This window comes from Bolinopsis microptera, chromosome 9 (assembly GCF_026151205.1).
Source record: "Bolinopsis microptera isolate Bmic1 chromosome 9, MBARI_Bmic_1.0, whole genome shotgun sequence".
Classification (NCBI taxonomy): Eukaryota; Metazoa; Ctenophora; class Tentaculata; order Lobata; family Bolinopsidae; genus Bolinopsis; species Bolinopsis microptera.
The window spans coordinates 3,622,909-3,649,910 of NC_087080.1; the positions used below are offsets into that span (position 1 = coordinate 3,622,909).

At 37.6% G+C, this 27,002-nt stretch overlaps 2 protein-coding genes across 2 annotated transcripts in view; one reads left to right on the forward strand and one right to left on the reverse strand.

Moving 5' to 3' along the window:
- Positions 1 to 27,002, forward strand: part of LOC134820740 (muscle M-line assembly protein unc-89-like) — a 204,831-nt gene that overhangs the window by 58,719 nt on the left and 119,110 nt on the right. The window lies entirely within an intron of this gene.
- Positions 13,522 to 27,002, reverse strand: part of LOC134821084 (uncharacterized) — a 37,052-nt gene continuing 23,571 nt past the window's right edge. The window contains exons 41-62 of the mRNA XM_063831751.1: positions 26,483 to 26,664; positions 26,067 to 26,218; positions 25,820 to 25,947; positions 25,579 to 25,641; positions 25,278 to 25,354; positions 24,718 to 24,810; positions 23,964 to 24,020; positions 23,212 to 23,293; positions 22,266 to 22,395; positions 21,821 to 21,894; positions 21,174 to 21,303; positions 20,856 to 20,980; positions 20,562 to 20,690; positions 20,255 to 20,401; positions 19,908 to 19,991; positions 18,530 to 18,713; positions 18,276 to 18,352; positions 17,941 to 18,075; positions 16,913 to 17,053; positions 15,495 to 15,593; positions 14,626 to 14,757; positions 13,522 to 14,432 (exon numbers count right to left, since the gene is read on the reverse strand). Of these exons, the coding sequence (XP_063687821.1) occupies positions 14,295 to 14,432; positions 14,626 to 14,757; positions 15,495 to 15,593; positions 16,913 to 17,053; positions 17,941 to 18,075; positions 18,276 to 18,352; positions 18,530 to 18,713; positions 19,908 to 19,991; positions 20,255 to 20,401; positions 20,562 to 20,690; positions 20,856 to 20,980; positions 21,174 to 21,303; positions 21,821 to 21,894; positions 22,266 to 22,395; positions 23,212 to 23,293; positions 23,964 to 24,020; positions 24,718 to 24,810; positions 25,278 to 25,354; positions 25,579 to 25,641; positions 25,820 to 25,947; positions 26,067 to 26,218; positions 26,483 to 26,664 (2,559 nt within the window). The 3' untranslated portion in view covers positions 13,522 to 14,294. The remainder of the gene's footprint in view (positions 14,433 to 14,625; positions 14,758 to 15,494; positions 15,594 to 16,912; positions 17,054 to 17,940; positions 18,076 to 18,275; positions 18,353 to 18,529; positions 18,714 to 19,907; positions 19,992 to 20,254; positions 20,402 to 20,561; positions 20,691 to 20,855; positions 20,981 to 21,173; positions 21,304 to 21,820; positions 21,895 to 22,265; positions 22,396 to 23,211; positions 23,294 to 23,963; positions 24,021 to 24,717; positions 24,811 to 25,277; positions 25,355 to 25,578; positions 25,642 to 25,819; positions 25,948 to 26,066; positions 26,219 to 26,482; positions 26,665 to 27,002) is intronic.

Sequence of the window (27,002 nt, forward strand, 5' to 3'; positions counted from 1 at the left end):
TAGTCATTACTGTTCGGTTACGTTCAACGTTACTATTTTGTATTTTCAATTTTGTTTCAAATATACTTAGAGTTAGCTGTTAGGACTTCACATATTACGTAATCAGCCGAGGGGGGAGGGGGGTTTCCGAATGATTATGCTCGCGCTAGTGTAATTTTGAAACAATAGCTATGTGTAAAACTGATTACGGAGGGGGGGGGGGGTAAAAATTGTTTAAAAAATGATTACGTAATATGTGAACGACCCCTTAAACTATTACTCTTATATAAGCTCTGCGAACAGGGCACGCGAGTCGCCGGGTAGGTAGGTTACACTTACAAATAAAACCTACTATGATACTATTCACGGGTACAGGGTTGCTGATCCTGGCTTCAGACGGTTTAGAATTACGTAGAAGCATTTCAAATTCTGCATTCTGGAAGTTTGGTGATTAAAGTTACGTTTGTGAGGGATATGACTTTTAAATAATTATAATCTAAATCTCGACTCTATCAATAATAATTTAGGGCCCCTGACGAAAAAATTGACTAACTTTCTTATATGTTATAAATATATGGTCTTCTCACGTAATCGAAACAGTTTTCACTGATAACTCGCCAAGGGAGCATTTTAACCCTATTTTATGTGAGGTGATTCTGAATCAGCGTTCAAAAATACTTATACATTGAATGAAGTTGATTTCAATTCCTTTTAGACAAATTTCGACATTCGAGTGTCTGTGTACACGTAAAGTGATTGAGCTTAGCACTCGCACGCTCGACCTTAAAATTAAATAGACTGCACTGTACTTGTAGCAATGGAGCACTGTCCACGATGTGATGAACGATTGTCAATGTCATCAATATGATCAATGATTTAATGAAAATCGATTGCCAAAATCTCATTTATTAGAAATACTGATATTATGTAAGTCGGGCGAAGTAAATTTGAAATTCGTGATTAAATGATTTTAGAACTTTGGTCACTTGAGTCAAGTCTTGACCAGCTGTGTCAGTGTAACTTATGAAACACTCCCACTAAATCGCTCGCCCAGTTTTTAAAAGATCTTGTAAGTTGTGTACTGAGTGTATGATACCGAAAGTAACATTAAGTTTAACAATGTAACATCAATGAAACATCAAAGTAACAATGTAACATGACAAAGTAACAATGTAACATCAATCGATGTATTTTTGGACACTCATTCCGTGACCAAAAACAGTTTTGGTCACGTGAAACACAGCTGATAAAACACTGATTAATTTCTCCCGAAAAAATCATATCATGCTGTAAATAGCTTTAAATGTTTAATTTGCGAAGTTCGTAGATTCCCCTAGCTCTACAGGGTCATCAGTTCCGAGTTCGACCGCCTTTGTTTTACAGTACTCTACATTGTAGCTGTGTTCTGAAGGAGCTAGCTGAGATTACCTAGCTTGCTAGTCTATTGCTCGCTCCTCTCACGTATATGATATAGGCATAGTATATGGTATAGCTTCCTGTTCAGGAACAAGGAAGCTTGAAAAGAGCGCCGCGCACAGGGACTGCCAGGTAATGAAGGAGTTTCCTAACAGTATGAGCAATGAGTAACGCCTAAGCATAAGATTTTTGATCTTTCAGCACAGGCACTGAAGTTTCCTATTATTCGGCTCAGTTATTGCGTTGTCTATAATACAGTTTCTTACATGTAAATACTCGGCTGTATCTTCCCATGTGATCAAGGATATTTTTGATGCGATAAAAATGACTATCAAAAAATACTTTTAGCTTCCTCCCTGTGCCGTGACCACGGGTCCTCGGCCGGCCTTTTAGTGAATCTAGTTTATATTATGATTCGAAAGTTTCTCTTTTGTCTTTGTGTGTACTGTGTACGACCGCCAACGCGAACGTGCGGAAATATATTAAACGTTCAACGTTGCCATGCACTATGGTTTGAACAAATTCCATTTCAATGTCGCTCGTTCAACAATCATGCCGCATTGTTGGGCGGGAGAGTTTTAAGACGCGCTAAAATTGTGTTAGAACTCTTCTGGAATGAATGAATTACGACCGCTCATTTGCAAATTAGGTACAAATTTAATGAAGTTAAACCTTCAACGTTGCCATGCACCATGGTTTGATGGTTTGGACAGATTCCATTTCATAAATTCAATGTCGCACGTGTAACAACGGTGCATTGTTGGGAGAGTTTTAAGACGCGCTACATGATTCTGTTATAGTTATATTAGAACTATTCTGGAATTAATGAATCAAGTTACTCAACTTTCTTTTTATATCCTCCACAGTTCACAGGGATCACCGAAAAACTTGTGGGGTCTAACTCTAATTGTTGAGAATGAACAGGAATTTTTTTTGTTCATGTTGTATCGCTATCGGGCAACCTTTGAAAGTGCAAAATAACCAGTCCGGTGCAAAATATTTTGCTACAAGTGTTAGTGTTACCACTGAATATAGCAAATTCACCTTCAGCTTCCAAAGTAACATAATTTGAATTCATGCTCACCATTGCATTAACATTAATAAAAATAAAAGGGGTTAATTGTCAATATTTGCCACTAAATTTGACAACCTTTAATCGATTAATATTATTTTTAGAACAGAACGAGGTATCAGAATTTGGCTGGGTGACATATGTCAACAAGACGAATTTCTTATGTAGGTTATGTCTTAATAAAGTTATATTTGATAATGGACATGAACAACAGCATAACTACATCACCAGCCAGTAGTACCGGATCACTGATCATATTGGAATATGGTGGGGCGTGGGCGACATGTTACCCGTATAATATTTCTTTGAGGGGCAGCGTCACAAATCTACAATTCTGCGGATTGAATATCAAATATGTATTATTGACTATGGCGACCTAATCGGTTAATTGCTGACACATCGACGCGACAGGTGCTACGATTTCTTTGAGACTGGATTAGAAAATCTGTACGGAGTGTTGCAGTGACCAGTACGTTGTGTAACACCCCTGTGAGCATGGGTGCCGTCCTGTCACTTTTGTTATAGTTACGAGGGTTACTGGGCCGCGCTCAGCCTGTCATTCCGCCAAATCTATATGTTAATGAACATAATAGCCTGGGGTCCTCAGGTAATTACGAGGGTTGTTACTGAGAGTGAGACTAGGATCAGTAATAGTGTACCTGCGTACGTAGCTCTAACACTAACATAAAGTTCCAATTAAGTACATTTGAATTGTGTATAATTGGCATTGCGATTGAAGTTGTACTAAAACTGGAACTTATATTAAAACTGGAACTTATCCTGTTCTAGATGGAAATTGTACTCTGATAAACTTCGTTTACATAATAATAATATTACGTAAGAACCTTTAATTAGGGTGACATGAGTGACACTTGTGAATCTATCGCACACCAACATTTTCCTTCTTGCTTGCAGTTAGTTTTATACAGTTTCTGAAGTGTGTGATTCAGCTTGAAGTTGATGCCTCAACTGCAGTCAACACTCAAAGTAAAGATTGGCTTGATACCGACTGTGGCAAACCTTGTATTATTTATTTGAGGTGAACAGTGAGACAAACATTGTGCAACATAATAATATGCTACATAAGGGTATACTAAGAGTGAGAGTTAGTGTGTACTATAAGTGCGCATTTTAAGTGAATTGCTTTACCCATCGACGCTAGGCTGGTAATTATACTGCAACTGCACCCTCAACTGTGTGGCCAGCATCTCCTACTCAACAACATTACTCATATCACTACCCCACGTGTACAACTACCCACGTATAAACACGTTGACACAGCCGTTGCAAGCATGCTTAATCGTCGTCCCTACGGTTTGCGGTCACGTAGACAATCAAAAATATTTAAAATAACACTGGACCCCAACGTGAGATATTTATTGATTTGAGTAAAGGAAACTTCTCGTCCTATTCCTAGCACTCTTTATGTTTATTTTATTACATTCGTGCAATGTTTTTTAATGCAATTAATATGTAAGTTGTAAAGGAAACAACAGTGACCTTTCGGTATGCAATCGCTTTGATTGTTCATGTAATATCAATATGTAGCTCTTCACTGTGAATGACTTCATTTTATAATACTTTTGGACACGAAGGGAAACTTCATTTTAATTTTTAGATTATGTTCTGTGAAATGTCAGATCTGAGCTTGGTGAGTTGGAGCTGAGAAAAAAAGCTTGATTTTTCCTGTTATTATAATTGTATGTTCTAAGACTTTGTCACAAAATATTTGCTAGTAAATCAATAAGGTGTTTCTTCCGTATATTTCATGTTTACCTGGATCTGAGGGAACTACAGCCCAGAATCCTACTGTGTAGATTTTCATCCTACAACACGTATTATAAATGCAAGTTTCTTTCTTCGCCGTATTTCTTTTTATTTGCATTTTGTGATTGTTTCTCCCGTTTTTCTTTCCTTGCGTTGCAAGCCCTGTCTCTTGTAAAAACAACCACTTTTGTAGATACACACAGTCTCTACGCCTTTATCCTCTGGTTCCTAGGGTCAGCTGACTCCGGGAAAATTACCGATTGCCAAGGTTTGATGCCTAGGCAGTCGAGACCTCTTATTGACACCCGATATAATAATTTGTGTACGTTATACACAAATTAACTTGTTTAATTCAATCACGCCGAAACATTCGCCAAATTTGCCACACTAATATGATGTCTCTAACTTATATGCTGTATCTAATTCAACTCCCACGGGGATGATGCATGCAGATCCAGCTGGATGTCAATTTCTTCGAATGGGAGAACCTCTCAAATGGATCTTATGGCAGTTTTATTATCTAATCATATTTTACAGCAATGTACCTGTAATACCCATGGCAAATTCAACCAGATTGAACTATGGTGTTAGATTAAGTCATTCTGATATCCAATCCAGTGAACGATTTTATCATTGAACCTTAAGTTGACATGGTTGACATGTCGGGCGTCGCACCCTTACAGTTAATAAAGATTTTTGAGAAATGGAGTAGAAGGATTTGTGCTAGGGTTAATTTAGCAGAGAGCTGCACTAGGTTATATAGAATTGAATATTATTTTATCAAATTTTTTTACAGATCTATTATTTTTTAATCGTCGGTCATATTATGGTTTCTGGTCGTTTCACGTCTCAAGCAATAAAAATTGTCTTATAGTAGCTGCAAAGTGCAAGTGCAGTTAATGGCAATGCTATAATAAGCCCGCCAATTGACTGAATGATCAGTCAATAAGAAGGCGGTATAACTTCATGATTTATCGAAAAAAAGACCAATCCAATTCTACCAGTCGTCTTCTAATTCTAATGATGAGCAAAAAGGGTTAGTATTGGTAAGGTAAAGGGGGTATAACTCATCAACAAATTGCACCACATCTTCGAATTGTTTATTGTAGTTGTACGATTGGGCGACATCCGTCCGACAGCGACATCTGTCTGACAGCCGAATTAGGGATTTCGTTTTTTTCTGGTACCCTGAGTCGGACAGATGTCGCTGTCGGACAGATGTCGCTGTCGGACAGATGTCGCTGTCGGACAGATGTCGCTGTCGGACAGATGTCGTGTTATCAGTTGTACTGCTGAAGTTAGGATTTCATAGAACCCCAATCATGTAATATTAGTTATCAAAAGATTGCAGCTGCAAACTTCGAAAAAGTTGACCTTAAAATAATCTGAGCATAGCAGCGTTTATCGCCGTGATGATACGGTACCCGTCTGTTGGGTATAATATTTACTAAATAAATAATATTAGATCATTTTAATCATGGTACTCGGCGACTTTATATATCAGCTCCGGCAGCGTTTCAGTAGGTCGTAAACTTTATTTATCATCGATAATTATATTTTACGACCTAACACGCTGCCGTCGCTCAGTACTATTTAAATTATGATGTAATATTTATTTAGTAAATATTGTAACTATCATAAGGGTATCATCTCTTAATTTTAAAGATATGGGCTGCAAGTTCATTGTATCAAAGCGTTATAGATTATAGCTCTCCCTATAAGTATAAGGACATTTTTCTTGGGAATGATTTTTTGTAAAATGACAATGATTTTGATAATGAGTTTTTTGCTTAACTTGCAGCAACCTGTCGAGACAATTTTAAATTTGTTCCGCGGCCGGGACTATTTTAATTTCCTAATGAAAGTTTTGATTGTCTCTCCTTTGTGGTCATTAGCCAGCGAATACCAGCAAACTAAAATTTTATTTTATTAACATCTAGTCTACTCGATGGTTTCGTTTCCTGATCCTGCAATGAAGCTTAACTATATCTAAAAACGTATTTTTTATTAAATACTTTAGTCTAGACAAAATCTTGAAGATGCGTTAGTGTTAGGTTTTGTGATCTAAGGTATTCAAAAAGCGTTCATACCTTTATTATCTGTGATCATCCCGGTAAAAAATTTAGAGATTCTTACCATTTTAACTTTCTTTAACAAAAATTTATAATTCCTTAAAATTTAAGGAATTCTAAATTTTTGTTCGCTGTCTAATTAGCTGGTTGGTTGTTTACACGTTCCAGCTGTCCTATTGGCTGGTTGGTTGCCTAATTATACGTCACGGGATTTGACTCGGGATAGGATTGATAAAATAAAATTCATTATTTCATTTCATAATCGAGAACCGACAAATTGAATGGCGAGTTTTACTTTATCTATCATTATCTTAGTCTTGAGTCTTGAATCCTTGATCTCAGACGACGACGATTGAAAGTGGGTATAACGATTGAAAGTGGGTATAAAAAAGTGGGTATAACAAAGTGGGTATAACAAAGTGCCAAGTGGGTATAACAAAGTGGGTATAACAAAGTGGGTATAACAAAGTGGCTCTTATTACTTTGCGATCAGGACTTACGGATCGACCTGGTTCGTCTAGTAACAACATGAGTTTGCGCTTAGAAATCTGGTTTTATTTTTACTTGTTGATTTTATGAATATTGTCGTCGTTATGTGTTATTTTGATCATGCCAATTTATGTCACTTCAAAAAATAATACGATATGCATCTAGCCACAGGAGAGAAAATGGATAATCATGCCATGGCAGGCCTTGTGGTACCACTAACAGTTCTGGGGATCATTGGAAATGGATGTGTTCTGTTACTCGTGTTTAGCAAAAATATGTTCAAATTGAATAGTGAGTTTTAGTTGTAGTTCTACTTTATTTTAATCTTAATTGCACACTCATAATCTTGGGTGCCGATGAGAAGAATTGATTATATTAACCAATAATTCTCAATTTCAATTTTTCAAATACTTGATAATATGTATAAAGACGGTCTACGGATCAATACACCGATACCCTTAAATAAAGTTACATAGTACATTGCAAAATCAAACAACCCCTATTCTCAGATGGTCTGTGTTTGCTGGTGCATCTTAGCATCATCGACTTCTTCAGGAGTTTACTTTGCAATCCACTGGTCATACACGCCCTCATTTTCGGTAATTACAATATTCTGAAACCTTTTTGATCGCTTGATTACAACGAATTCAGATTGACAGATTCAAAAATTCTTTATCTTCTTAAACCAATTATGTAGTTAAGTAGCAAGTTTTTTAGTAACGGAATACTCCTAGGTTTTTGGCCTGGTGGTGAAACTGGAATCATCTGTAAGATTTACCCTAGCCTTGTTCGAGTATTATCCTACACTTATATCGTTACTTTGGTTCTCATCGCTGTTGAACGGTAAATATTTGGAAACATTTTGGTAAATAGTTAGGGCAAGAATAGCATAGTCTGTGAATGAATTTGTAAATTTGTCTTCAAAACCGTCTTAAAATTTATCAGTCTTCCTAAATTGAAAGCCTTGAGTTAACAGTTAACACCATAAATTTGGTAAATAACGGCGTCCTTACATCCATACATACTGACTCTTATTTTTTGATATATGTTATGAACTACAAAAAACGAGTATATTATAAAACTTTATTATAGCACACCATGGTGTTTAGTAAATGATTCTATTATAATAGAATTACCTTACCACCTAGCTTATATATAAGCTAGGTGGTAAGGTAGTTTGGTTTATATCTTACTGTAAATTTCAACAAGTGAACCCCATCTGATTAATATTATTTTCTGGGAAGTAAATAGTTAGATAAGTTGATATTTCGGTCGCTAGCGATGATTAAATTTTAGCCATTCAGGGTTACTTCTGTATGCAAAATCCAATCACAAGTTCGTATACTGTCGTCTACGATGATAGAATTGCAGTTCAGTGCAAAGTTTACTATTTATGGTATCATTACCAGAGCAAGATAACCATAATATAACAGATAACTACAACCTCTATTTTCGATCCTAACCTCAACCGTGCTAGATCTGAAACGTAGTTCAAAACAGCTGACACATAAAATTCCGCCCGACTTCCAACCCAATTACACTGCAGAAAATCATATATATTCGTTAACCTGTTGAACTCCTGTTCCATCAGATTGGCTCTGGTTAAACTCTCAATAAGGAAGATCTGGAAAATTCTCCGAAAACGAAACATGCTGATTGCATCTGTAGCTGCTTGGTTCATTGCAGCGCTCTTTTCGGTTCCAAAGGCTTTTTATCTGCGTATAAGGTAAAGTTCAGTCGCTTTACTCTTTATCTATAATGTTCATAGTGTTAATTTTCAGTCAATATCAAATATGAACGAAAAGAATCTGAATTCTGATCATGAAAATAATCAGTACTCCACTCCACAGGTTTCTCAAGCACATTGGGATGTGTACTTATTTTGGGTATGATAAGATGGATACGACTCATCTGGCCCTCGTGTACCTGGATAAAATATTTCCTTTAACATCCCTTCTGATATTAGTTTTCAGCTACTCCGCCTTTCTCCTCAGGGTAAATTCCTACAATACTGATATGAATAGTTCTTTATTTCTGTCAATGGCAAGGGGAGTTATTTTTTGTTATTCTGTCAGACATCAGTTTCGCTTCCAATCCCGTCAAGCACAAGACAGCTCAAAAAGATTGGCTTTCGTGATCCTTATCTAAAGATATAGCATCCTAAAATTAACGTATCCATTCAACATTGCATATAATGACAAATAATATCAAAGACTCTTCAGCTTCAATCGATTTGCCTACTTTCACGATTAATTGTCAAGATGTATAAAATAAATCTACCACAGGTCAATACAATGCACAAACCAAAACTCGCAACAATCGCTAAGGTTAGTTTGATAATAATAGACGATAACCAAAACACTTACTATTAGTTGTGCATTCAAACTATATGACACGATATAAAGATATAACAGAGTTATTAATTAATTGGTGGATTTTTAGGGAAGGGTTAAAGGTGCGGACAAAACGCTTGATGCTTGTTATGAAAAGGATGAAAATACCACAAAGAAACTCGTCGCAGGTATAGCAAATGAATATGAATATAAATTGTATAGTAGTCTTAATCAGTATTGTGCTTTCAGTTTTAGTTTTAAAATGTAGGGCTCTCATCCCAGTTCATTTTGTAACGGAGATTTATATTAACAGGAAACGATGTAACAGAGTCGATATATTTTAATGTTGCCATGGGGTGGCAAGTCCCCATACATCGTGGTCCGGTAGTTTCATTGCGTCCTAATATACTTTTAAAACGTTTTTTCTTTTTTCTAAAGGACATAAATATCCAGTGCAAACTTATTTATTTATACTAAAATAGTAAAATCAAATTCCTTTAGAGTTGGGTAACTGGAAGTTAGCAGTGAAATCGAAGAGGTGTGACGCATATGAGCTACAACCATGCAGCTCCCGTTCAAATTCAACTTCGAGGGGCAAACTCCAACCTGAACCACCTAGAAAGGAATCACGGTCACATTTAGCCTCCAAACGATTCAGAAGGACTTGTATTATGATCAGCTGTGTTCTTGCGGTTTTTCTCATCACTTGGTCCCCTTATTTCTTGCTGAAGATCTTGTTTTTTGTTGATCAGAAGCACCCTATGACTAAGAGCCTTTTATTCCATCAGATTGCTTACATAACGTCGATACTGCCACCAGTTTTAAATCCAATGTTATACATATATAAGTTTCCAGCCATAAAACAACATTTCGGTAGAATCAAGCAGACTGTAGTTAGGAACAGTGAAGCACCAAGAACGAGTGTTGTTGCTAGAAAGAATATCGTCGTTTTCTCCTAGTTGTAGAAGAGATGATAATCGTAAATTAGTGTCTTTTTTTCTCAGTATATATTGTGTTCTGTTACTCATTTTGCGTGTTTTCAGTTTCCCTATTCATGATTATTTTCTGTTGAAAATGTCTAGTGATTACGAGTGTTGCGACATGGGAAAATCTTTCCAGGAGTCAGGACCCAGGTAAAGGAAATATCACTACATCATATTAATGTAAATAAATGTATTTAGTTGTAGTTGTGAAAATAGTTTGAAAACTTTGTTTACCTGAAATGAGCATTTTCCCTTGTCACAATTAATTTATACACGGAATTACTAGAAAGTTTCAACAGAAGTATAATGATCATGCGACTCATTAACAATGCAATGTCCCTATTACATCCGGATAGTACATAAATATCATTAGACTTAGGCGAAGAAACCATAATTTTCACGGTTGGAAAATATATTTTGAGCCTGAAAAGTGAAAATACCCCAGATGAAATTTATCATTTATGAATATTATTTACGAATTTCGTGGATTATACATTGCTGTTTTGGGTCTGTTAATTTTCTGTATGCAAACTTGAAACTGTTCAATCATCTATACAGTTTTTATTCATGATCAAATTACGAGCGTTTAATATTAATTCTGTACGGGAGCAGGACTCTAGACTCTAAAGCGGGGGACTCTAGAGGCAGAGCGGGGACTCTAGAGGCAGAGCGGAGGACTGTAGAGTGTAGCTGTAGAGCGGACTTGGTCGGAAGTAGGACCCTAGAGCGGAGTCAAATCGCCAGGGTAGGACTCTAGAGCGGAACTCCCTTACAGGACCCATACTATGAGGACTCTAGAGCGGTACCCACATGCAGATTTTAGAGCGGTTAGAAATTTAGGAACGTGATGATCGAGGAGTCCTACATTACTTCTGTACATTTGGAAGTCCATTGAATAAACTTATCGACGAGCAGCGATACATTTGGAGTACAGTCAACTGTTCAGTATGGACTATGGGCTTATTTAATCAAACCATTGGAACAACAAAACTTCGATAAAACTATAATCAATAATAAGAGACCCACCTTTTTAGTTTTTTGAAATAGTTGTGGACACAACAAGAAAATTGAGAATAATCTTGTGCGAGGGTAGGGACCCAGATGTCGTTTCTAACCCAAATAAACTTTAAGGAGGCTTCTCATCAGTAGCCGCACCTCCTTACTCGGTTTCTGAACTGGAATTCTATGGGCTTCCAGACGGCCAGACCGAGTATTACCATCCCATCCTTCTAGAGTTCATCACAAGTAGCACCCACCTTGAAGATCTTTGACACCCAGACACACCCCATTGGCGAACAAACTTTGGATATAATCTTACATGCTCCCGAAGGAATCCCTGGTTTATGGTCTTTCTCATCGTCACCAGCACTTTCACTAGGTCACAAGCTCTTTCACTGAAGTCATCAGCCCTTTCACTGAAGTCATCAGATGTGACTCTGATCAACGGTATAGTTGTGGACACAACAAGAAAATTGAGAATAATCTTGTGCGAGGGTAGGGACCCAGATGTCGTTTCTAACCCAAATAAACTTTAAGGAGGCTTCTCATCAGTAGCCGCACCTCCTTACTCGGTTTCTGAACTGGAATTCTATGGGCTTCCAGACGGCCAGACCGAGTATTACCATCCCATCCTTCTAGAGTTCATCACAAGTAGCACCCACCTTGAAGATCTTTGACACCCAGACACACCCCATTGGCGAACAAACTTTGGATATAATCTTACATGCTCCCGAAGGAATCCCTGGTTTATGGTCTTTCTCATCGTCACCAGCACTTTCACTAGGTCACCAGCTCTTTCACTGAAGTCATCAGCCCTTTCACTGAAGTCATCAGATGTGACTCTGATCAACGGTATAGTTGTGGACACAACAAGAAAATTGAGAATAATCTTGTGCGAGGGTAGGGACCCAGATGTCGTTTCTAACCCAAATAAACTTTAAGGAGGCTTCTCATCAGTAGCCGCACCTCCTTACTCGGTTTCTGAACTGGAATTCTATGGGCTTCCAGACGGCCAGACCGAGTATTACCATCCCATCCTTCTAGAGTTCATCACAAGTAGCACCCACCTTGAAGATCTTTGACACCCAGACACACCCCATTGGCGAACAAACTTTGGATATAATCTTACATGCTCCCGAAGGAATCCCTGGTTTATGGTCTTTCTCATCGTCACCAGCACTTTCACTAGGTCACCAGCTCTTTCACTGAAGTCATCAGCCCTTTCACTGAAGTCATCAGATGTGACTCTGATCAACGGTATAGTTGTGGACACAACAAGAAAATTGAGAATAATCTTGTGCGAGGGTAGGGACCCAGATGTCGTTTCTAACCCAAATAAACTTTAAGGAGGCTTCTCATCAGTAGCCGCACCTCCTTACTCGGTTTCTGAACTGGAATTCTATGGGCTTCCAGACGGCCAGACCGAGTATTACCATCCCATCCTTCTAGAGTTCATCACAAGTAGCACCCACCTTGAAGATCTTTGACACCCAGACACACCCCATTGGCGAACAAACTTTGGATATAATCTTACATGCTCCCGAAGGAATCCCTGGTTTATGGTCTTTCTCATCGTCACCAGCACTTTCACTAGGTCACCAGCGTTAAACCATTTTAGACCCACCTTTTTAGTTTTTTGAAATAGAGAGATCAGATCCAAAATGGATCGTTAAACCATTTTAGATTTTTTGTTTCAAATCAAGAAATAAGAGTGTAAATTTTTCTGTCATGTGACATGTCTTCATTTCAATTTTACGTGAGCAGTAGAATGTAAAACCATGAACCAGTTCGACAGTAAACATATAAGATAGGTAAAGATATTGGCCGCTCGCTAGGAACAAGTTTTAATTTATTTTGCATGCTGCGTACTAGCTGCGCTGCGCGCGCGCGTCTAACTTGAGCGCAAAGCTCATTAAAATCTACAGTGCCGCGCGTTACATTGAGTCTAAAAAACGTGTGCAGTTCAGAACTTGCACCTCTAATGTAACATTGAACTACGTCAACGGCCAATTCAATAATTAGTGGAATTGGAGCGTGAACAATGTATAATGACAAAACAGTTAAAACAATAAGTCCTTACGAATGTTTAAATAAGCATTCTATTCATTAACGAGGGAACTGAGAAGAGCAATGTTGAGCGCAAGATAGATGTTCATTAAATTCGCCTCTACTTTTACTTCCTACACGGCGTATCGTCTCAACTCGAGTTTACATTATTATTTCTCAATAACATGACGTCATTGGAATGTGATGGAATGCTAACAACACGGTCACTAAACGCTCTTACTGTAGTATCAGTGGTAAATGACTATGAGTGTAAAGAATGTCTAGTGCTTTACACTACTGGTTAAAGTGAAGTGGCCGATCCTCAAGTTGTTGGTCGTTACACTAACGAAATGAAACTAGAAACATTATCATTTGCGCAAAAACAATGGTCATATTAACATGCAGTAGTATTTTCAATAATATGCGGATCTGAACAACATTTACGGAAATTAAACTAGTAGTTACAGATTCTGTTCCTGTCAAACTCAAACCTAAATATCTGATTATCTGAAAGCAAATTTCCAATTCTGAAATCATTAAAATATTCTGTATTATTATGAGTAAAAAACTTATTAATCTACAATGATTACACATAATTAAAAACAATCACGTAAAAATTGAAAATGAATGTATAAAAATAAACTGTTGTCAGAATTTAATTAACTGAAGTCAGAAAGTTCTCATTCCAATCACGAAAAACGAACTAAAGCCTTACTTGATCACATTATACTTAGCGGTGTTATTTTTAAGTTAGAGGTATTATTTACAAGAAAATAATAAGTATAAAAGAAAATTAAATCGTTGTGTTCAAAGATGTTCCATAACGTCATTATAAATCGATTATATGGGTAATGGATAATGAATCAATCTAAAGTCAGTAGTCACTATTTACTGGAATAGCTCATGAAAAAAGTAATGTATCTGACACATAAAAATGTGATAATATGACTACGCATATTACATAATGTAAATACTCGTGGTCAGTTATCTTTACAATTTATCAGTCATTCAAAAGCGATTTATTGCAACATTCCCGTACACTATCAAGCCAACACAAATAAGCACTGTAATATTAAACAAGCTTCTACCCTCTAGATCTGTCGAATATCTAAAACACTCTTAACTATAGGACATAATTTTATCTGCCTTGTAATCCTTGAGTGTTCACATAGTCATCAAACATGGAGCACACTTCGGCCATGACACGGTAACAGAACGCATACTGATCCATTGACTGGATCATTCCATTCCTTTGTAACCGCAGCCGTAGGACTATCTGTAAAGGATAACTATTAGCCCATTTCAACACAGTAATTACTTAATTAGTAAATTGCTGCATAACTGAGTCATAAGTTGCTGTATTGAATACAAATGATTGATAATACAATAGTCATGATGGTGGATGCTGCCATCAGTTCCTTAGAAACGTAAGTTAAACAGGAGTTAGAAAATACCAAGAAATCACTTACAGTGAACAAATCAATCATCTCATCCTGTCGCAGCTGCTCTATGCAGTTGTGTACAGCAATAAAGACTGCAGTTCGACCAATACCTGCACTGCAGTGGACCACTACCGGCCCGTTCTTTTTCTGGTTCTTCATCTGCAGAGGATGAGTTCATGAAATGATTAGCTAAAAGTTGGTTTAGGGGGTGATCCAGATTTATTTGTACACTCGACAGGGATTTGGATTTATGATTGGTTATTGGTGGAAAGTGGTTGGTAAATCGCGATCACGTGCAAGATTATTAAAAAAATGGAACACTTTCGGACTGATATTTGTTATTATCTTTGAGTTGATGAAGATGCAGATTAAATACAGTGAGGGTGATGATTACAATTAATAGATGTTGCCGCCCCTTTTTTGATGGTTGTTTGTATAACAAGTACAATATCTTGTAATAACATTGTTTATCGTGCACTTTTGTTTACCAAAGATAACACTGGTGTTCACAATGTGTATTGCGTGTATTGCGTGTATTGCGTGTATCTAAAGCTATGTAAATCTCCAGTCCATTGATAGACGATACACACATACAGCATTGTATAATGTATAGTGCGTGAATTATGAGTAACAACTACAGTGCAGTAGTATCAATAGTTCAGATAAAAATATAATAAACGGTATAGAAAATAGTCGTCAGCCTCTGAATATCGAGTATTGTAACAATACCCCAGGTTATAAGATAACGGCAGTATCTCAAACAACGATCCAGGTCGTACGAGGCAAAGTCAACAAATAGTCAGTAAGATCAGTAAAAAAGAGGTAAGGTCTATCTATACCCCAGATTTATGTTTAGCTGATGTCTTGTTGTTGTTATCAAGGTTAAGTCATAATACCTGATCTATCATCCTTATAAGGGGTTTCCCGGATGAGGGACTCTCTGAGTTGGTCCAGGAATAGTAGTGGTACTGCTTTATCTGGCGTGTCGTCTCATCCTGCAGGGAGGAGGCAATGTTTAGTTGGGGGTGGGGGAGGCAAGGTTTAGTTGGGGGTGGGGAGGAGGCATTGTTTAGTTGGGGGTGGGGGAGGCAAGGTTTAGTTGGGGGTGGGGAGGAGGCAAGGTTTAGTTGGTTGTGGGGGGAGGCAATGTTGAGTTGGGGGTGGGGAGGAGGCAATGTACAGTTGGGGGTGGGGAGGAGGCAAGGTTTAGTTGGGGGTTGGGAGGAGGCAATGTTTAGTTGGGGGTGGGGAGGATTCAATGTTTAGTTGGGGGTGGGGAGGAGGCAATGTTTAGTTGGGGTGGGGGGAGGCAATGTTAAGTTGGGGGTGGGGGAGGCAATGTTTAGTTGGGGGTGGGGGAGGCAATGTTTAGTTGGGGGTGGGAGGAGGCAAGGTTTAGTTGGGGGTGGGGAGGAGGCAATGTTTAGTTGGAGGTGGGGAGGAGGCAATGTTTAGTTGGGGGTGGGGGGGGGGTGGGCAATGTTTAGTTGGGGGTGGGAGGAGGCAAGGTTTAGTTGGGGGTCGGGAGGAGGCAATGTTTAGTTGGGGGTGGGGAGGATTCAATGTTTAGTTGGGGGTGGGGAGGAGGCAATGTTTAGTTGGGGGTGGGGGGAGGCAATGTTAAGTTGGGGGTGGGGGAGGCAATGTTTAGTTGGGGGTGGGGGGAGGCAATGTTAAGTTGGGGGTGGGGGAGGCAATGTTTAGTTGGGGGTGGGGGGAGGCAATGTTAAGTTGGGGGTGGGTGGAGGCAATGTTTAGTTGGGGGTGGGGGAGGCAATGTTAAGTTGCCGCCTAGTTTATTTTAAATATTTAGTTTCTTTTACTAGTCACTTTTTAGTTACTTAGGCCTAGAATGAATTCGGTTTCAAATCTGAGTTTGAGAAATTAAAAAATTAAAAAATTGCATTATAGATAGTAATGAAGTTTCTTATCTTTTTCTTATCAGACCACTTACAATTCAATGATTTTAATAGTTTTATTGACATATTTTAAGTAACTTAAAACAACTTAACATTAGTATCTTCCTAACTTTTAATTTAGCGGCATGTGATAATATGTGGTTAAGCAGAGATAATATTATCTCAACCTAAAATGAAGACACTAGAACTTGTACGATATCATACTTCTGGCATGCTCACTTTTAATTTTTAAAGTGGTAATTTAATTTTAGTTTAATATTATTCTCAATGGACAAACCAGGAAACATCCAGTTATATTTTTAGTTATATTACTATCCGTCCATCGATTGTAAGTTGAAATCACAATAACACAGCAAATTATAATGCCGAGCAAACTATGTATTCAGTGTACAAACCTCTCTGTTCTTGATAGAAATACTGAAGGTTCTGACAGTGTATTCAGCGGTAGGATTAGCTACGTTCAGCAGGTAGACTGTGATGTTGTCCACGCAGATTGGATCCTCCTTGTCGCGTGGCCAGTACATCGTGCACCTCTCCTGGGACAGGAAGTGGGGTTAACTTTCACTTTCACTTTCATTCGGATCACTTTCACTTTCACATAATCTCAGATCCATTTTACTCCCACTTCACTGTTATGTCGTGAATGCCACATTCATAATTCAAGTATGTAGATGTTATCATATTTCACTAAAGTTAGAAAAGTTTGTAAATCTCGTGTTCAGGGTGCTGGTTTATAAATACTGTCTACTATGATTTTCTGCAATTTTCCAGATTGATGATAACCGTTTTTCCAAATTGCTCCTATTTTTCAACATTGATAAAAAAAAGCTACCGGGTAACAAGTGCATTACATCATCATCTTTGAAAAGTTACCACACATCGAATATTCTGTAATAAGTCGAAAGCCGGCACTTTTGAGTGGCGATATCACTACCCTCGCCTCCATGTGAGGTGGACAAATTCAATAACTTTCAAAAGTCGAAATCTCGACCTTAACAACAAAGGGGGAATCTCACTGTTTTTAAGAACTTAACATGTCCTCAGGTTACAACAGGTGACCCCGTGCTGACCTACCGTAAAGCTGTAAAGCATGATTCAATTACACGACGCTGAGAATACGAAAATTCTGGGCGATAAGATTTATCTAGAGTTGAATGTTTTGGCACCAAGCGACAACATGGAGGTTACTTCGAGTTACAGCACGGGCAGCGGGGCAGGACTTAGTTACAAACCAATCACACTTCACTATTTGCGCGAGGAATAAGACTTTTCAGTGATTTTTGGAAATGGAAGTTTCAGTTCCTATCTCATAAAGTATAATGAACATTTCTCCAGAAAACTTTCAAGTTGTAAGTTCTCATTCGGGAACTAGCATTTGGTTGCTGAAATGTTCTATGATGTAACAGTAAGAAGTGCAACTCACCCTGCCTCTATCAACTAGAGGAGTTAGCATAACGATGGTGGACACTTCCTTTTCGAATATCATCCTCCAGAAGTCCCCGATAGTATTCTGTTTGGGACCTTGTGTCGCTATAAACGAATCTCGCTCGTGATAGCTCTGTAGATGTAAATAACTTAATTAACTTAATAAATAACTTAATTTGATAAATAATTCTTGTGACAGCTCTGCAGATATCACAAATATTCCCTTACGACAATGAACAGTCTCACTGCTTCAGTGCTTGAATAAGCGATCATGATAGTATTGACACGTAGTTACAATTTATTAAACTATAATAAGTTGAAATCAATACTTACGTGAACATAGGAGGCGTTTATGTAGTCACTTCCTGCTTCTCCGGTTGTGACCCGCAGTTTTACTCGGTTAACATCGACTGAAGTTCAGGGAGTTTAACACTAATTGATTAGAAGGCAGAAATACCTATTGACCACCTCATGATAAGTTCAATTATGAAAAGTTAAATCAGAAATGACTTACCGGAGTTACTTAACCTAGTCACAGAAACTTAAAACTACTGACATTAAATATAACAAAAATGTCAACAACTCACAAGGTAGTACGTTACTGAATCTGTTCTTGCTATGATTAACCCCGGCAGTGCCAATATTAGTCTTGAACTCGTTCTTATCGTGGGTGATGTGTATGGTACAGTACTCTTCCAGTCTTTTGAACTGGTCGTCCAGTAGCGTCATGTACTGGTTACCGGATTGTGGTGTTGTTAGACGGGCAAGCTCCTGAAAATAGTCAGGTTTAAAGTTTTACGGCATTATTTAAAAAGTGAACAGTACAGTATACTGCAATTGAACACGTTTCTTAGTTTTACTTTTGATTGTTTTGATGTTCAAATTTGTATTTGCTCTGTGGAACACAATCCTTTAACCAGCACAATATCTCAGGTTAGCTACAGGAAAATAACCGCTACTAGTCGAGAGTATGCAACCCTTTAAAAATACCATCTCAGGGTCAGATAACAACTTCCTTTACCCCAGTCTCACCGCCTCCTCCTTCACATGGAGACCAAATACTTCCCTAAATCACAGGTTTTCTCACAATATGAATATTCCAGCTAGTAACAACTTCCTACTCAATACTAGTAGTACTATGAGTGTATATTTGACTCAACACGTCCCACAATCTCCTCTGTTGAAGAAGCACAGAAACAACACCCATCTAGTTCTACTCAACCGCATATTTTGAGCGAAAACTGGAAAATATCAGTTTTCTGAGCCAGTGTATGTAATGTAAAACCGTCCGGAGAAGGGAACATTACATACTTACATAGGTGGAAATGTGATGTGAGTTTTTATCAAGTGTACTTCTCCACTACTACTCAATGTCAGAATGAGATAGTCCCAGACATTCCACGGGGAAAGTGAGAGACAAAAGATGGGATTATTTGCATTTTTACTTCCCTATTCTTATTTTACTGTCCGATTATTTCTGTAATTATGCGAATAATAAGTCGAAAGCCTTTTGAGAGGCACTTTTGAGTGGAAATATCACTATTCACTACCCTTGCTTCAATGTGGGGTGGAAAATTCAGTAACTTTCAAAAGTCAAAATCTCAACAACAAGGAGGAAATCTGCACTGTTAAAATCTCCTTATTTTGTGATAATCTGAACACCACGATCAAAACGCCAAAATAGTCACATCACTGTACAATCTCAACTGATCTCGAATGTGTGTCCACCATTTACGGTGTTTAACCGAGCGATATATAATAATACTGGAGTCAAACCACAATTTGTGGCTATTTAAGTAACATTCTCCAACGTGTTACATTCTCCAACAGGATGGTATCAAACGTAAACACGTCTAAGTATCGCCCCCATATGCATATTATATTATATAACACCGAGCTATTTTCCCTCTCTGGTGTGCTTGGAGGTTAGTCTGTATAATAATAATTTATTATGTGAAACTTTACCGAGTTAAATTCGCGGAGAGCGATGAAGGTATCGTCACATATGATCATTTCTCTGACAGCTTGGTACAGGAACTTGTATTGCACCTGCATCACAAGGATTGTGTCAGTTGTTGAGTTATTAAATTGAGAAATATAATCCAAACCATCATTTTTACCAGCATAACTGTCTTGATCGAATACATGTAACTTAAATAATACGATCCAATGTGGATTGCTACTATACATAATACAATGTACATAATAAAGTGTGTAGTGTGTAATACCTCATCTCCAAAGTTATTTTACAATTGATAACCAAAACAGAGCCCAGATCCCAAAACTTAAAAAATAAATGAACAAGAACTCACAGAAGTTTGGACCATGAGTTTTCTGCACCGTCTGAGCCTACAGACGATACCAAACAGGTCAACTCTCTGATCATCAGATAACATCCTCATTTGAAGGTGGAGAGCCATCAGGGTTCCAGTTCGACCTACACCAGCACTGCAGTGTACCTGTAATAACCGGGAACATTAAGTTACTGTTCACACAAATATGAAATATAACTTAACTTTACAGTCAATTAAACAATCAAATCAAAGTTCTGCAGTCGGTAAATAATGAAAAATACAATGAAGTAATCTTTGAAATAATAGAAATAATTAAATAACGCACCACCACAGGACCGTCCACCATCTCAGAGAAGCACCTCCTACAGAAGTCAATAAGAGAGGTAGTAGGTGGAGCACCGTGATCAGGCCATATCAGATAATGGAAGTGATAAACACATCTCTTTTCAGCTCCCTGGGTTAGTTACTAGGTTACTTTAGTTCGCAATGTTTTGGAAATTTAGTTCAGTGTTTCAGAGTAAGGTACCGGTGCTATTGAGAGAGTTTCTTATCGCTAGTTTGTAGCATCAAACTTGACTTCACGAATAATAGACTATTGACCAACGAACTTGTAACTTACCTTTTCCACAATAAGTGTCCTGATACAGTAATCAGGGAAGGTCAGGATGCCTTCAACAGTAATACGCACGTTCCCGTACTGCATGGAGCCCTCATCGCTCCAGTACTGGGCACACTTCTTACGTCCTGGGTAAATCAGTCACGTGACTTACCGAGTCTTAAATTAGAGACGAAAAAGCAGAAGTTTACTGCTTTTCAGGTTGACATCATGGTACTGATTGTAAAATGATACGTTTATATCTTGAAACACTCGAATAATACATAAGCATGTGACACTCGTTCCAGAAGTCAAATGTGCTGGATAAAATAACGCTTATACCTTTTTCAACGAGATTGGTCACCATAACGATGGAAAGACTTCTGTTTTCCCAAACCATCTGCCAGAAATCTGCCATAGTCTCCTCCTTGGGTCCTTGAGCAGCTATAAACTCCACATCATTCGTCATGTTCTAAAATTGGGCAAGTTTCAAGACATTTTGTAGCTTTTGCTCATTAGTAAAAATCATCATTCGAGGTTTATTGTGTAGAATGAGATTTGAAACGTCGTATAAAAAAGAAGTTTTGGATCTCAAAATCAGTAAGCTAATTCAGTACTTCAGTAAGGTAACACGTGTTACCACTTGTTTACCACGTGTTTACCACTTGTTTACCACGTGTTACCACGTGTTACCACGTGTTACCACGTGTTACCACTTGCTTACCACGTGTTACCACGTGTTACCACTTGTTAACCACGTGTTTACCACGTGATACCACTTGTTTACCACGTGTTACCACTTGTTCACCACTTGTTCACCACGTGTTACCACGTGTTACCACGTGTTACCACGTGTTACCACGTGTTACCACTTGTTAACCACGTGTAACCACGTGTTACCACGTGTTTACCACGTGTTTACCACGTATTACCACTTGTTAACCACGTGTAACCACGTGTAACCACGTGTTTATCACGTGTTTACATACCGTTACAAAACAGGCGTTTATGTAGTCTGATGGGTGATCTGGAGTGGCCACTAGTTTCACTCGGGTCTCATCATCTGAAATAACAACCGTTTATAAAAAGGACACAGGTTATAATGTATTATAAATTATCACTGACGAATGTTCATGAAATACATCGAGAGGTTTTAATTTCTATATTTTATGTATAAAAAAAGTATAAATATTTAAAATCCCAACATTCTTTTGAATCACCCGGTATATAATCTAATCACAAATTATAATGAAATGGTTGGTGACTCTTCATAAATTGTCATTCATCTGCTTTTCCATAAATTTGATTCCCATATTCAAGTTATAGGGTGAGACATCACTGATTCATTTTTAAACAAAATCAAACGCAAAATAAATACAAATTTAGCATACGACGGACAGACAAACAGACAGCTAGAGAAACAGAGAAGCTTACAGGGGAGGATATCAACGAATCTGTTCTTAATCTTGTTGTCAGGTATTTTAGCGTGTCTGTAGGAGAAACTGGTAGGAGGTACTTCAGTCTTTATCTCATCGTACTCTCGATCCAACAAGTATTCAGTGTCCTGTGAAATTACACCAAGTTCAGTAATTATCTGTGTATTCATACACACACTATAATATATAACTTCTGATAATAGCTACTTTAATTAATAGCTACTACTACTGATAATAGCTAACACAATATCACACATTATCATACATTCCACCTCGTGTTTAACTATGATACCTTTTACAAAGCCTTGTTCACAAATTCTACATTCTCTCACTTTTATTAACGGAATTAAGTTAACGGTGGTCTACAAACTCGTATTAATCAGTAAGGCCCGAGACCGGAGAGCTGGTCACGTTTTATTTTGTCGAATATTTATTTTATTTTATCTTAAAGATAACTATAAGTATAAGGAACAGGTTTTTGACTTTTGACTTTTGGGTCTATGATAATTTATGTAGCTACGGAATGTGCGTTGCACACATCATTTTACTCACTGCACTAGTAGAGCCATGTAAAGAAAGAATGAAAAATATCAAAGAATAAATCGCAAATTTTATCCCTCATTAAAAAAAGAGGATCGCATCACATGAATACTGTAGATTACATAACATGATATATTATATAGAATGACACTGTCAAATTAAAATAGTGAACAGGTTAGTATAAAATACTCCATGAGTAGAGTGTGTAGTGTGTAATGATCTGAACAGAGGAGTAATAATCTCATTCATTCTCATGACAGATGGAACGAGAGTGTACATCATACACAATAACGCCAGATTGTCAGATTGTCAGATTGTCATTGAAATACTGCCAGTATGTGTTAACAAGCGCTCCATCTCCAAGCTAATGCTATTTATAGCCCCAAGTTTACGGCGCTACTAACCTGCATGAGTCTCCTGTACTTGCTAAGGAAGTCTGCCACGTGTATCGGGTCGGGGATCCTCCTCTCAATATCCGGCATTTCACTGAAAATGTCGTGGTTTGGTAATAATACGGTCGTTGAGTGAATATGATATGTAGATATTGTGATTTTTTACTAATCAATAACTTGATATTATTATATATAGCACAATGTTCGAATTCAGGTTTGGAGGGCCACGAAATTTGTACAAAATATTTGTACGAGAAATCAGACAAGTGTTAAACTACACAAGCAAAAAGTTATTTTCCCATGAACATAACGAAGCACTGAACTTTCGATGAAAGGAATGTCGAAGAAAATGACACATAAAATCGTATCTTAATCATGACGTACAGAAACCAATGAACAATCGACTAAAAAAAAACAACTGTATGGGAACAACAAAAAATAAAGATAATCAGTAACGAATTTGTATTGCCACGGTGACAAAAACACTAACACGTTCAGTGAATCACGAAACAGCACGACCTTTGGGACCGTTAACATATTACGTCATTAAAAAATTGCCTTTTTAGACCCCGTCCCCCTCCCTTCCGCCTCTTTCTTCAGCAAGTTTTCAAACTGATTCATGTGTAAAAATGACATATTAGCGTCAACATTTCGGCCAATTTTGCACCGCCCCTCCCCTCCTAGCATGCTAACGTAATATGTGAACAGTGAACCCTCCATTATGTGTCACGTGGTCTCGTAACGGATACGGTCACGTGACTTACTGAGCGTCGGGTGGTAAACGGACGGCATTTTCTTCGTTACTTCTCACATGGGGATATCTGAAAGTTGGAGAACGAAACAGGTCAGAAACATGTCACTTATTTGAGAGAGAGACAGGGTAACTGTTAATTAATCTATGAAACCGATGAAGAAGAAACTGCCACAATTCCGAAATTTCCATTAAATGTGACAAATAGGACCGAGCAATACGGCCACTCTGAATAGTTCTATAACATCAAGTTTTAGGCTCACAATATCTGTACAGCTGAACGCTAGCGAACCCCACGTTAATTAGTCTCTATCGTTAATTAGTCTCTAACGTTAATTAGTCTATCCAACTCAATTCTACCATATTAAGATAAAAACAAATACCAAACCCTCTAGTGCTACATAGACAGACACAGCGGCTCCAGTGGCCAGCACGTGACCAAGTGACCAGCATGTGACAAAGATGGCTACATAATTAACGATTCAGCTCACGGTGGAACTTACATTGATGTTCGGTTGGGGGGTCTTACGGGTCCTGATCTATGACAACATTGAATTTAACAGCGGAAATAGAATCAGGGATCAAATAGTATGTCAAATGATTACAATAAATTTAACTTTCTCTTTTATAACTATCTGTACATTTTTCAGATGTAAACTGAATCAAAATTTTTTGTTGAAAATAATGAAAAAATTCAGCAATGATTTTTATTCATGTTCATGTTTGATCACACGATTAGTTGAACTATGAAAAACTGGCAAACTTACTTTCCTTCCTCAAGTTGTGCGTTACTTGATGGGTTAACAAATACGGCATGATCTGTATCGGGTTTGCTTCGTTTCGCAAACAATTCCGGGCGCCTGGAGCAAATCAAATTGGTGGTTTTGCAGCAATTTTATTTGATATATCGCTTTTTAAGTTCTAATTTCAAGGTTATTCGGAATTTAATGGATTCAGACATGGGTGCCGCCGTAAAAGTTTGGTGCTCCGATAAGCGACCGAACAGGAAATTGATTTGAAAAAGTGAAATTTGTGAATCATTATATTAGGTTAACATTCTTTTGTGATTAGCACCAGGCACAATTTATTTTTTTGAAAATCTACCAAAATTTTAAATATTTATTTAATCAACGAGACCGGAGTCCGAGACTTAAAAATTTTTTTCTGCGAGACGCTAATTTCTGAATGGCGGCACCCATGCCTTTAAAAAACACTTATTGTTTACTATACAGTAAAGAGCACTACTTTGCTGACATACCAGACATAGATCATGCAATTCCATATCAATTTTACAAACAAAGATAATATTTGTAATAAGACAACAAACCTCTTGTACAACAGTAGCAGTCCAGCGAGGAGACCAAAAACGAGAAAACCGACCACTACTCCAATTACTATAGCAACCTGAGAGTGATATATTTGGTTATTTTAACTTTAAGAACTCTGGAATGTGAGTGCAGTTGGAACTTCAAAAGTTCAAAGCGAGCGAACGACTTTTAATCAACAAACAAAGTCTTACGAGCGAAACTAAAACGAAACCACATTTTACTTTCTCTCAGTCTAATGTAATTCATTTGATCAAAAAATACGTAATCTCCAAAATATAAACTACACAGCTTCAGACTCACTGTGTTGTCATCAGGGGACGTGTACGAACTACCAGTTCCAACATAACATGTACCGGTATCTTTCTGAAACATATTTATTTTACGTTACCTGCTATGAGGTTTCAATGATGTTCAACTTTATCATTTTGAGAGTTAATTCAGGTTATAACTTATTGCTAGCTGTGTCAATGTAGCGGTTTCTTTGTTCTTGAATTTATGTTTATATATATATGGTATTCTATAATCTAAAACCATCTTATACCTCACAAACGTAAGCAGCCAGCACAACCGTTTCTCCAGCGGGAAGCGGAAGGGAAGAAGGATCCACATCTGATTTTTCAATATCTACATTTTTTTTGGCGTAGAATGCTCCCTTTAGACTTGTTGGTTCTGAGTCAATTTAGAAGGTAATTTCGAGAATTTTGTATCTCTGTACATAACGTCAGAGTAGAAAGAAATCAGAGTAGCTCAATAGAGTTAATATCGAGTATACGTTTTAAAAAGCCGACCTTTTTCCTGTAGCAATTTGAAACTTTCGTAAATAATGTTGATGTCATAAGTAGCAGTACTCCGCTTCCGTCTTTTTCCTTGACTGATTACTTTAAGGTTGGCCGTTTGTTCCGTGGGTGTTTTGAACCATACCGCAACGATTTTGTACGTACTGAAATCAAACAATTTATCAATAATTATTTAAAAACAACTGGCCGGGGTCCGTTTAGAGATCCTTAGAATCTAATATCCTATTTCTCTGACTGTTCTATATCGAGGTTTAAAAAAAAATTCAAGTTATTTTTAAATAGAAAAGCACTGAAAGAACAGGATGACACGAGCATAGGGAAATTATTTTCAATTTCTAATTTCTCGATTACATCAATCCAATTTATCAACTGTCCACTCGCAAGCAAGTAAAGAAATCATAACTCACTCTTCAGAATTTTCCACCTTTGGAATGTCAAGTTTGATCGTTTTCGAATCCACATCTGGTTCAGGTGCTTCAAGTGTCGTAAAGTCGTATTCCTTTACAGAGTTCCATTCTGCACCCCCAACAAAGGTAATCTTTACAGAGTACGTGTACGTTGTTCCGCTAAGCAGACCGTTAATTACGCACTGAAAAGTGTTTAATGAGTGGTACACAGCGTGTTTAGTTTGTGTGTTAAAAACTATTTACTTCAAACAAAAATAGCATAAATAGCAATTAGCAGTTATAATTAAAACTGCTAATTGCTATTTATGGTAATTGCGAATTGCTCTTATGGGTCGGATTTAGGTGAAACAGTTATTTTGTGAGGACATTTTTGAGCGGGAAATTATACCGAGAACTCTATCCTTGCTCCTATATCGGATAGTAACCGATGTAGACATAATACTATGTTGACAATGTCAATAACCATTTTGTGAAATGATTAAAAGATGAGATAAATTGCAATAAAATTAGAAATAGCGAT